At 39.0% G+C, this 13,299-nt stretch overlaps 1 protein-coding gene across 1 annotated transcript in view; it reads left to right on the top strand.

Annotated features, from left to right (window-relative positions):
- Nucleotides 1–9,929, top strand: part of KCNMB4 (potassium calcium-activated channel subfamily M regulatory beta subunit 4) — a gene marked incomplete at its 5' end in the record, with an annotated part of 59,054 nt that extends 49,125 nt beyond the window's left edge. Inside the window, one exon of the mRNA XM_077775226.1 lies at nt 9,399–9,929. Coding sequence (XP_077631352.1) covers nt 9,399–9,567 — 169 coding nt within the window. The remainder of the gene's footprint in view (nt 1–9,398) is intronic.
- Between the last annotated feature and the right edge of the window lie 3,370 nt (nt 9,930–13,299).

Below are 13,299 nucleotides of genomic sequence, written 5' to 3'. Positions count from 1 at the left end.
AACCCAGGTTTAACTCAAGTTCATGTTCTGAAATACTGCCCTACACTTGCAAGGCTACTTGGGACTTACCATCAGGGTAGACTGAAAGCATAATCTTTCCTATTTAAAATTAATTCAACCCTTTATTGCTCCAAAATAACACACCTGCCAGTTTGCTGTATATCCTGCCAAAGCCAAATGAAATTTTTTCTTTCTAGAAACTGGAGGTCTGGGGCTTGATTTAATTTCCTCCATGAAAAATAGGCAGGTTTGAGGAACAACTCTTACAGAATTAAATATTACAGCTCTAAGTTCACCGAATTGGAGAAAATAGTTAAGAAAATACAAGAATATTTATAACATTTATACATCCATAAGCAGCCTTCCATCCATTGAGAAGAGCCTTCTGTAGAGCAAAGCTATGAGGTTGATATAATACTTCTCAAACTTTTAAAAGCCTTTATCACAATATCATTGCTGAAATCGAGTGGCCAAAAATGCACTCATGATAGAAGAAATCATCATAAAGGAAGAATACTGTAAAAGATCTCCGTGTTCTGGTCTCTATATTCCCACTGTAATTTATACCATAACTTGATACAGCTTTCAGATTAGCTGTACAAGTGCCTTCCTCTGACCATATAAGAAGACAAGCATACTTTTCTATTTCCAAGGTTTTATAATTGCTTCAAACAGCAACTAAACATATTGGCTAATTCCTCTCAATAAGGACAGCTTTCTGCCAAAACCAAATTCACTGTTTTTATCAGTCAACCTTCAGTGTCTTTTGGTAGAAAAAAATCTTTTGAGATCTTTTAAAAATCAACAATCAATAGGTCAAGTGAGTATTTTCATGGGGTGCATTTTAATTCAGTCTCCTCCTAGAAAGCCCATAGCATAGAGTCTTGCTAAAATTGAAAACATTAAGTGACATCGACATCAGAGTTTTCCAGCTTAGAAATCAGTGGTCATCAGTTCCTGCCTGAAAACCTTCTATGATACCGTCGCCTCTTATGGTATTTCAATCAAGTATCCGTTGATACATTTGAGACTTTAGAGAAAACTTTCAAAGGCTGAAATCTAGCTGAAACCTAGCTCCAAGTAGACAAAATTATCTGGGAATGAATACATGTCAGGTTTTTGGTTTTCATTATAAAATGCATTTTGTCTCTTCTGTGTCAGGACTCTAACCTGACCGAAGATGCTCCTTTCAACCAGTAACATAGAATGCTTCTCAGTGATTCCAGTCTTGAACGATTTGCTCTTAAGTTATTGTCAAAAACCAAGCTGATACATTTGATATTTAAATAGCATTAATTAAGTCGCTTGTTTCCAGATGTGAGTAATCATTGGCATCACCTGGAAAGCTGTTTAAAACCTCAGTCTGATTCAGTAGATCTGAGACCTTGGAATTAGTACTGTTAAAACTTCTGACATGATTTCATTAGCTAGTTTTGTAAAACTGCTTTTAGCCTTTCAAATGTGTTACACAGATTACTTTATGTAAAAATACACACCGTCTCACTTATTAAGTATACCCCTAGCAAAGCGTTTGTTCTGATGAATTGGCATGCTTCCTTTTTTTTCTTTTTCTTTTTTAAAAATCTACTGGCAGCTGTGTAACTCATCTCTGTTCTTTTCCCTTGGGTACTGGGGTGCTCAGAGGTTAAGTTCCACATATACTTAAAGTAGGAGCTTTTCTTAGCTTTGGACTTCTTTTTCCCCCCCCTCATCCTAATTACATTGTATTTGCGCTTTACTGTCAGTTTAAAGGTTTTATTGTACTTAAGACTTTTTATTGTTATCTCTTTAAGATTCTTTAAAAACGTAGGTCATGTTATAAATAATAAACAAGATTTAGAGCAGGAATAGAGAGGACTTATTCCAAAGATTTGGAGGATGAAATCATTACATTTTTCATGTCATTTGGCTATGCTACTATGCCAGAGGCCTGGCATGTTGGACTGACATTATGTCTGCAGAATTATGTTATGATTGTGATATAATGAAGCATTTACAGACTTTAAGATTTCAACAAAGTACATATATAAGTACATATTCCTGTAACGATGTAGTATATTATTTCTCATGGAAATATGGATAAAGCTGACAGCTAAAAATGTTTTTCAGGTTACTGAGTACCTGATATGTAAATGTAGATCATTGATATATACCTACTCTAAGAAGGGTTTCATGAGTGCTCTAAAGATTTGATAGAATTTAGCGAGATGAAATAAATTAGAAACGTGCAGAAAAGAAGACAAAGCATGAACGGTCTGGTTGGCACAACAAGAGCTGTATGGTCTTGCGAAGGCAGGCCAAACTGAACTTTCTAGCAACCTACATGAAAAGGACAATTCCCTGCTCAGATAAGCAAAACGTTCCTGGGAAATGTATCTAAAAAGATTTCTACTTCCTACAGGATCTCATGGAGAATCACCTGTTCTCTTCATTGATACAGTTGCCATCTTGGGAGACCAGTAACTTACTATGCAATACAGATTTTTACATGAACTGGTTAAGATAAGTGCATTTCCCAGCCTCATGAAAAAAGGAGGTCACCATTTTCTCTCCCAGTCAGTGAACAGAACAGGTATTGAGAATGAGAAGAAATCTTTGGTGGGACAAAGTCAAAGGGAATATATTTTTTATATTTAGGATGCTATGTACCAATTTTTTTCTTTTTTATCTGGTACAACTAGGTCTGCTGCTAGCTGACCTTTTTGCCAATTTTTGCTGCCTTTTTGCCAATTAGAACAAAGGCCCCCTCTGAGCAAATCTGGCATCAGGGCTGGATTTCTAGTCCCTACCGTTACCTCCATCACCCCTCACCCCCACCCCTTCTCTCCTCCAGTCGTGTCCCAGGACCCTCATGGACTATACACTGCACAAGAGCAGGTAGAGGCCAGGAAAATAACCTGGACATAAGAATCAGTTAGACAGTTTCAGAAATAGCCAGATAAGTAGCTTTATGTTTCACACTTTTTTTTTTTTCAACTATTAGAGTTTTACACAGTGCTTCCTAAACTTGATTATGTATTAGAATCATCCAGGAGCTTCTCAAAAATGCAGGTATCTGTATCCTACGACCCCATTTTCTTATGCTGTCATCCAGGAATTGAAATTCAGGAAGCTGCATTTCAACAAACACCAGAGGTGGTTTGAATTTGAGGAAAGCCAGCAGAGGGGTAAATAGCACAGGTTTCAAAGTCATACAGATAGGGTTTCCAATTCACTGCAATTATTTTAAGTTGTGTAATCTTGAGTAAACTAATCTTTCCTTGCCTCTGTTTCTTTTATTATAAAAATGACAATGAAAAATTTGGCCATCACAGGGTTATTTTAAGGATGAAGTGAGATTATACAGCTTACCGAGCACCTGGAGGGTAGTAAAGACTTAACAAATGCTAACTATTTAAGAATTCACTCACAATATACTTTCAAGGCTCTGTTCAGGGTAAGACCAACCCTTAGGAAAGTATTTCTTTTTTTTTTTTTTTTTACAAATAGTTTACTGTCAAGTTGGTTTCCATATAACACTCAGTGCTCATCCCCACAAGTGCCCTCCTCTGTGCCCATCTCCCCCCTCCCCCCCACACCCATCAGTCCTCAGTTTGTTCTCAGCATTCAAGAGTCTTTCATGGTTTGCCTCTCTCCCTTAGGAAAGTATTTCTAAGGATACTCTGTAGCACTTTCTCTTGTTTTGTGACACTTGTACCCACCCCCTCTTAGAATTTAAAAGTGCTTTCCTTTAGTATTTTGACACACCCCAAAAGAAATCCCTTGCTTACTTTTTTTTAATTTCTTTTTTTACATTTATTTATTTTTGAGAGACAGAGCACAAGTGGGGCGAGGGGCAGAGAGAGAATGAGACACAGAATCCAAAGCAGGCTCCAGGATCCGAGCTGTCAGCACAGAGCCCGACACAGGGTTCAAACACCAACTGTGACATCATGACCTGAGTGGAAGTCAGACACTCGGCTCAGGTGCCCTCTCTTACTTACTTTTTTGAAGTCCTCAAATACAGAGTAATCATCCTTTTTTTTTTTTTTTTTTTAAACATTGCCTACATCTTCATCACCATCCTGATTATACTATATCATATTCAGATCTCATCAGCCCATTTATCCAGTTTGCCAAATATTGAAAGTAGTAATTTTTTAAGAAAGTTCCCCTTCAGTTCTACCATTACAGAATTATGGAAAACTGAATTATAAACTCAAAGCTGCCTGATAAACTTGGAGAGAACTGAGGTAGGGGAGTGCTTTAAATTAAGACACTAAAGACCCATTTATGAGTGCCTGGTAGGCTCAGTCGGTTGAGCGTCCGACTTCGGTTCAGGTCATGATCTCACGGTTTGTAGGTTCAAGCCCCGCGTTGGGCTCTGTGCTGACAGCTAGCTCAGAGCCTGGAGCTGGCTTCAGATTCTGTCTCCCTCTCTCTCTGACCCTCCCCTACTCATGCTGTCTCTCTCCGAAATAAATAAAACATTAAAAAATAGTTTAAAAAAGGAAAATAAAGTCCCAGTTTAAATGAACCAGACTTTAATTATGTCGCAGGATCAACTTAAAGATAATCTCACTAAATCCTATTAACTGAATGATGAATTTAAGCATTACTGTGTGCGAAATCAGTTTTTTCTATAGAGAGCAAAAAACTTACACCTCTACTCTTCTTGGATTCATAGTCTAGGGCTCTGTAAATTAGACTGACAAAAGACAGATTAACAAAAGAAAAACAGGGAAGTTTATTAACATGTGCATCATGGGTACATGTGGAAGCACTCAGTGATGCATAACTCAAAGAGGTGGTTAGAACTTGGGCTTATATAGCATCTTTAAGAAAAAGACAACACATATTTAGAGAAGTGATAAGTCAAAGGAAAGGAAAAGGACTTTGAGTTTCTAGGGCAGCAAATTGTAGAAAGGCAAATACATGGGGGGAACTGATGGAAAATAAGAGCTAGTTAGGAAGATTTGTTATATAGTTTACTTTGGTGCCAGTTTTGGGCTGATAAAGGTCTAGAATTATCTCCAATAATTAACTTTTGTCCTTCCTGGAAGAGAGGGGGAGACCGTTAAAAATTTATGTCTTGCTTTTAGGCAAATAGGAGGGCAGAGAGCTTTTCTTATATGTTTCTTTCCAATTACCTTCAGCTCAAAATAATCCTTATGCCAAAGTGGTATGTTCTGCTACCCTTCCTTCCCATTGAAGAATGCTAGGGTCATCTTATGAAATGTAAAGAGACATTAATCATTTTTAAAGAAATGTGAACATTTTTATATAATATTTCTGCCTCAAAGAATGCTTTTGAATCTACTACAAATTCAACATAGCTATCTCAAGTGAATGATATTTTGTCACTTGAAATATTAAAATAAAATTTTGCCCCAAGGACTCATAGCAGGTGGAATGCCAAAAAGTTTCTAAATAAAACAAAAATCCAGGTCCAGCATTTCAGTTATTATTTTCACTCCTCCTTTCCATTTTACTTGCATTATTTCTTTATTAAGTGTTTCAGGAAATATGTATTAGTGGTTCCAACCACCTCATCCATGGCTATTTTCCGCGTTCAATTGCACAATATTGTGATAAAGGATTTAATATCAGTATTAGTGACTCGAGAAGGAACACAAAAGAGGCTACTCACCGAAACATCTTGCTGGAAACTTAACCACAAAACACTTATGGAAATTACATGAAGATTGTTTAAAATAGTGTTAAAAATACAAGTTATCCCTCCCTCCCCCTCCCTTTTTAAACCTTTTCACCATTTGTAAGTGTACAGCTTGATGGTGTTAAGTGCTTTTACGTTATTATACACCCTCACTCTTTTGATGAAGAATCTAGTTCATCTTTGCACCAATAGATTCTAGAGGTGTAGAACCCTCCAAGAAAGAAGGGGAAGAGAGTGGAGGGGAAAGGAAGGTGGGAAGGTGGAAAGGAATGAGGGAGGAAGGCCATCCCAAGACAGCATTAAGAAAAAAATCAGTAATACTGCAGTTTATTTTTTATTTGAATATAGTTGACACACAATGTTACATTAGTTTTAGCTGTACAATATAGTAATTCAAAACTCTATATGTGACGCTGTGCTCACCAAGTATAGCTACCATTTGCCACCATACAACACTATTACAATACCATTGACTATATTCCTTATGCTGTGCCTTTCGTTCCCATGACTTAATCACTCCATAACTGCAAGCCTGTACCTCTTCCTCCCCTCTACCCATTCTGCCCATCCCCCGCACACACCTTCCCCCTGGCAATCATCAGTTTGCTCTCTGTATTATTAAGTCTCATTCTACTTTATGTTTGTTTATGCTTTCGTTTTGTTTTTTAGATTCCGCATATGAGTGAAATCATATGGTATTTGTCTTTCTCTGTCCTTCTCTGCCCTACTTATTTCACTTGGTATAAACCCCTCTAGGTCCACCCATGTTGTTGCAAGTAGTAAGAGCTCATTCTTTTTTTATGGCTGTATAATATTGTATATATTTACACCACATCTTCCTTATCCATTTTTCTATCAGTGGACATTTAGGCTGCTTCCTTATGGTGTCTATTGTAAATAATGTTACAGTAAACATAGGAGTTCATATATCTTTTTTAATTAGTATTGTTTCCCTATTGGATAAATACCCATATTGGATCATATGATATTTCTACTTTTAATTATTTGAGGAACTTCCATACTATTTTCCACAATGGCTGCAGCAATATACATTCCTACTGGCAGTTCAAAAGGGTTCCTTTTTCTCCACATCCTTGCCAACACTTGTTATTTCTCGTCTTTTTTCATTTTAGCCATTTTGACAGGTGTAAAGTGATATTTCATTGTGGTTCTGATTTCCCTGATGATGAGTGATGTTGAGCATCTTTTCAGGTGTCTGTTGGCCACATATATTTCTTTTTCGGAAAATGTTCCGGTCTTCTGCTCATTTTAGTCGGGTTATGTAATTAATTAATTTGACTTTTTGGTGTTGAGTTGTATAAGTTCTCTGTACATTTTGGATATTAATCCCTTATTGAATATGTCATTCACAAATATCTTCTCCCATTTAGTGTTCTGCCTTTTTGTTTTGTTGATGGCTTTCTTTGCTTTGCAAAAGCTTTTTATTTTGATATAGTCAAAGCAATCTTGAGAAAGAAGAATAAGCTGGAGGTATCACAATGCCAGATTTCAAGATGTACTATAATACAAAACTGTAGCAATCCAAACAGTATGGTCCTGGCACAGAATAGACACACAGATCAACAGAAGAGAATTAGGAGTCTAGAAGTAAACCCATGCTTATTGGCTCAATTAATCTATGACAAAGGAGGCAAGAATATACAATGAGAAAAAGACAGTCTCTTTAATTAATAGTTCTGGGAAACCTGGAAAGCTACATGCAAAACAATGAAACTGGACCACTTTCTCACGCCACACACAAAAATAAACTCAAAATGGATTAAAGACCTAAATGTGAGATCTGAAACCAAGAGAGCTTTTACTTCCTTTGCACACTCAGGTAGGGGTAGCTGACAGCTGTGAGTTCTCATGGCTGGGAAAATAATGGTGGCAGTGCTGGGGGCCGGGATTTTAAAGACTGTAAATATGACTGCGATTATATTGTGCCCTGACTATATTTGGACCCAGGCCTCTACTGTCTACACTCAAGGCTTGACGTTTCTTGAAATTTTGCATGGATAACATGCTGTAACAGAAACAGTCTCCCTGTCATCGCTGGCAAGTGGTTATTTAGCAACATTGATGTGTAGAGTAACAGACAATGACAAAGTCAAGGGCCTTCCAAGAGAAAAGGATATGCACACTACCATATATCACGAGGAGTGATAGCACAGGTCTTGAAGACAACGTGTTGCTACAGGAATTCAGAAGAAAGAGTAACTTCTGCAAGCTGGAATGCTTTTTGCTTAATTGTTACAATGACTCTGCATTCATTTAGTACAAATTTTAACTGAAATAATATGCAATAAAATGTCAATAAAAATCTCACTTAATGTGCAAAATCTGAAACGATCTTATGCACAAAATAGGGGCAAGGATTATATAATTTCAAAGCTAAGCTGCAAAGCTGTTTTTGTTAATGCAGCATGGTGGCTGCATTATAGGTAGAAGAGAAATATCCAACACGCTTTGTTAATCTTCTGGAAAAGTAGGTCTTGTATTATGAAAGCTGTGATCAGTGAGAGCTCCTCAGGAAGGCATTTCTTTGTTAAATGCACTGCCCTTGTATTCTAAGGCTTCTGATGTTCTTGAGGGCAGTGAATTTAATTGTTCTGCATCATTTTCTTGCTTGTCTGGAGGAAGCACTACTACTCTAGGAGAATAGAACAAACCTGGGGCGTCTGGGTGGCTTGGTCGGTTGAGCGTCCGGCTTTGGTTCAGGTCATGATCTCACAGTTCGTGAGTTTGAGCCCTCCATCAGGCTCGCTGCTGTTGGCATGGAGCCCGCTTCAGATCCTCTGTCCCTCATCTCTCTCTGCCCCTCCCACTTGCACTGTATCTCTCAAAAATAAACATTAAAAAAATTTTTTTTAAATAGAACAAATCTTCTTGGGGATGAAACGCAAATATCTCCCAAAATGTAAACCTCTTGTATGAAAGCTAAAGTCCCAGGCTCTCTCTCTAATGGCCAGAGATGCGAGATCACGGCTTGTGGAACACACCTCATCTTCACTTCCTAAGAACCAGACCAGTGCTGGAGTTGAAAATAGGGCCCCGTGTTGGTAAAATAGAAATATATTCCAGGCCTTTGCAAAATTTATTAAGAAAGTAGTCAATGGTTTAAACGATGACTAATCCCACCCAGAAGCGTGGAAAAATGCATTAAGTCTAACCATTTACTCGTCTGTTCATTAATAAAAAGAACAACCTTCAGATAATAGAGCTGAGTTGACCTGAAGGCGACACCATAGATCTTTCTGTCGAAATTCAAACAGTGACTTTATCGGACTATTTTTATGAATTAAGATAATTTGGGTCCCTCCTAAGTGCTGAGGGCTACTTTGGGTTTAAGAATGTCAACCCACAAGTAATTTTTTGGACCGATGCATGCCACTTTGACCAGCAGACCTTAAATGGTGAGTGGGAAAACGGAATACGTTAGACAACTTAAAATGCAGGAAAATAGTAATATAAAAGGTTGCTACCCTTTTGACATTTCACAGCATGTAAATTATATTATAAATGATATGCAAATTTATAGCAATTGCTTTATTCAAGACTTCAAAACTTTTGTAGTGGATTGGAACCTCAAAATACAGTATTTATAGCCAGAGCAAAGTCTTCACTTTCAATGCTGATTATTCCTTTCAGGCCAGAAAGGAAGCTGGGCTCCCAGTGGTAGATTTATGCCATGCCAAGGCAGTTGACCACTCTTTCTTTCCCATTCTCCACTGTCTTGCAGACCAGATGATGTGCTCCTGCATCGCACGCATGATGAGATTGTCCTCCTGCATTGCTTTCTCTGGCCCCTGGTGACATTTGTGGTGGGCGTTCTCATTGTGGTCCTGACCATCTGTGCCAAGAGCCTGGCAGTCAAAGCAGAAGCCATGAAGAAGCGCAAGTTCTCTTAAAGGGGAGTAGGCTTGTGGAAAGCAAAGCACAGAAGCTGCACCCGTCGGCACACATCTACCTGCAGAGCCTATTTCTTGGCGCAGGAGGTGGAAGGGCCTATGAGAGGTCTCTGAGAGGCTCCTCCCTCGATGGCAGCAGAGACCAGCACAACTGGAAGACTTGGAACCTCATAGATCATATGCCATGTGTTGTAGCAGTGGCCAAAGGGTCAAGCTCTCAACTGTATGGAGTAACCATTTCAGAAAATCCTATCAGAAGTTAATTTTCTTTGGAAAGTAACAGTATATAATTGTACAGTGTAGTATACAAACCATTATGATTTATGCTACTTAAAAACATTAAAAGAGAGTGGTCCGTGTTCTTTCCTATTTCTTTTTTTATGCTTAGAACACCATGGTTTTAAAGAAGGGGCTGGTGGGTTTCATTTGATTCTGCTAGATGAAACTTCTACTTAAAGATGAGGTCCCCTGCCCAAGTTTTGAGCTCATAATATGATCCCCAGTTTCCATTATTGAAGAATACCTTCTGACTCCTGCTTGAAAAAGGAAAACTGCATCATTAACTCAGCTTTCAGTCATTCCTGTGACTCTTCATCAAGGGACCCTCAAAGATGGGGAACACATATTCTCCAGCACTTCCCTTTGCCGCTCCATTATTTTGCACCAGATTATCTCTTAAGAGTGAGAGATGGTTCTGAACAAGGTCTGTCTTAGCTCTAAGAGCACTGTGCTCCTTTACTCACGTGTCCATGTTATGTTTGATGGATTTCATCTCTGTGCAGTAGAATGGACATGATGTGAAGGACATGTTTCAGCTCAGTTAAATGCTATTTTTGTTCCTTTTATCTTTTAGCTCAGAAAAAAAATATTGAAAATCAGCTCAAGTATTTTGTTTTTATTTTCTTTGTCCTTGCCTTGATGCCTTCAGTACTACATGAATGTTGCTGCGGTTGTTCAGTTTGCTTGGGCAAACCCGGAGCTGCAACCCAGAGCTCATCTGTGCTGCCGCTGAGCGCCCTGTGCCTTTATCACAAGGGCATCAAGGAGACCGTACTTCCTTGCATCTGGTGATAAACATAAATTCCAAATATCAGTCACAGGTATCAGTGAATATCACACTTACCCAGGTATTTACCAGACAGAATCAAACCTTTGTGTAGATGAGATGTGCATTTTTTAAAATGTTTTTTTATTTATTTCTGAGAGAGAGAGAGAGCGTGAGCAGGGGAGGGTCAGAGAAAGAGGGAGACACAGAATCTGAAACAGGGTCCAGGCTCTGAGCTAGCTGTCAGCACAGAGCCTGATGCGGGGCTCGAACCCATGAACTGTGAGATCATGACCTGAGCCGAAGTCAGACGCTTAACCAGCTGAGCCACCCAGGTGCCCTGAGATGTACATTTTAAGTGAAGGAATAATTGGATGATATGGTTTCTTTCTGCTTTTCTTCTATTATTCTTCAAACAAGCTTCTGTTAGAATAAAGGTGCATTGGAATTTAAGGACAGTACTTGTTCAGGGTTCTAAGAAAGATACATCTTAGTGAAATGATAGGCCCTGGGCTTTTAGGTCACATACTGTTTTCTCCTTAATTTTAGAATACAAGTAATTGAGAGAGCCATGGTCTTCTATGGAAGGGTGTTGGATGAGTATGACCACTTTTTCGAATCCAATGTTACAAGTTTCACTGTGAAAAAGGCCTTGAACACACCACTGACGACATCCTTTAAGGCAGCTCCATCCTCTGAGACTTCAGTGCCAGTTTCCTGTTGCAGCATCCCTGTTGTCTTAGCAACACCATGAGCCGATCTGAAGCACAGTGACTCGAGAATGGAAAGCCGAGAAAATCATCATCTTTGTGTTATACAGAGGGAGAGGAAGTCTCCTTTATCCATTTTATCTTAATCCAATAATCTATGATCAATCAGTTACAGAGAATAGATAAAAATAGTGCATGGACATATGTGGTGTCTTGGAAAAAAGGGAAATTGACATACATTGATCTGAGTTTTCATTTATCAGTTTGATACTCATACATTTATGTGATTTAATACCTCCATTTAGAAACCCCAAAAGTATACATGACTGTATTCTGTAAGTTGATTTTTTAAAAATATTGTTTTAATGTTTATTTTTAAGAGGGCAAGCAGGGGATAGGGAGAGAGAGAGGGAGCAGAGGATCCAAAGCAGGCTCTGTGCTGACAACAGAGAGCCTGATGCAGGGCTTGAACTCATGAACTGTGAGATCATGACCCGAGTTGAAGTCAGACGCTCAACCATCTGAGCCACCCAAGAGCCCCCATAGGTTCATTTTTCAAAAAGACGAGAAACACATTGAATTCATGAGGTCACATGTAGTTTTAAGGTCTTGCTTATAGCCAGTTAAATCTGAGGCTCTTTATACTTGTCATTAAAGCTAAAATCCAGAGGAACAAAGGAGAGTCAATTTTTAAGATTGTTCAAAAGGTAGAGAAGCTTAGCTTCTTAATATTTTAATTCTCCTTTTCATAGAAATGAGAAAATGGTCAAAGCTGCTGTAACAGCGACCCCAAAATATGATGGCTCACATGAGAGTTATTTCTTCCTCATAGCAGTCCAGAGGTAGCAGAGAAGTCCAAGGAAGCTCTGGTTCATATGGTAATGGAGGGACTCAGGATTCTTCTACCCTGCTTTCATTACCAAGGACAGGCGTTCATTCCGTGGTCAAAATTGGCTCCAAGAATCACATCCGCTTTGCGGCCTGTGAAAACGAGGAAGTTTTTTATTTTTATTTTTATTTTTTATTTTTTTATTTATTTTTTTTATTTTTATTTTTTTTTATTTGTGAGTACTTACTACATAGCTATACGTAGCTTCAAGGAAGTCTGGCCCATGTTTTCTTCAGCTAGATAGACACATGTTCTACTAAAACTCCAGGGGAAGGGTTCTAGTTCTCAAAGGAAAAGGGACAGAAAGACTACTAAAGGCTGGGACTGATGGATAGCTGCCAGTGCCCCATTCCTTATTGAAATTCTGAACAGGGCTTACAAAGATCCTTTGCCCCCCAGGAAATAAGCTCCTTGGTTAAACCTGAAATCTGCGGTCTTGGAGAAACTTACCCATTGTCACTCTGTGACCCCCGGCTTGGCCTCTAGAAAATTCTTGCTCATTAAACCCATAGCCACATCTGAAACTTTTGAGGTCTATCACAGCTTTTGCAAGCTCCTGGCCCACATTTGTAGACCTAGATTTCCTTAGGGATTGAACAAACGTAAGCTTTTGTAGGTCTGGATTATAGTTTATTTGGCTGTGATAAAGAGGCTGGCTCCATTTTTTATGTTTGACTGCTGACAGCTTTTATGCCTCCTTCCTATTCCCCTTTTCCCCTGTGCTAGGCATCTGGGCAAGCTGATTAGAGAGGCTGGGTGCCTCCTTCTTTGGCCTGGTGGGAAGTTCAAACCACACAAGCATGGCCTGCAAGCCAGGAACCCTTTTCCCAGCCTTATACCCTAAGAATAAAAAAAACCCCAAACCAGTCAACTTGTTTTTGGACCTGTGTGGGGACTGCCCTGCTCTCCCCAGAAAGTCTCATTATGTGAGTAATAAACCTCTTTGTCCCCTCTTGATGTGTGGGTGGTTATTAGTCTTGACATCCAAACCGAATTTTGGGTTAGGGGGTCCGTCTGAGGGGTGCCCACAACATAGGTGATAAAATGTCATCCAAAATATGGTGGGTTTCTGTTCTGTTTGCTTCCCG

Source organism: Crocuta crocuta, unplaced genomic scaffold (genome assembly GCF_008692635.1).
Source record: "Crocuta crocuta isolate KB4526 unplaced genomic scaffold, BGI_CrCroc_1.0 scaffold97, whole genome shotgun sequence".
Lineage (NCBI taxonomy): Eukaryota > Metazoa > Chordata > Mammalia > Carnivora > Hyaenidae > Crocuta > Crocuta crocuta.
This window is presented reverse-complemented; position numbering and strand designations above follow the sequence as displayed.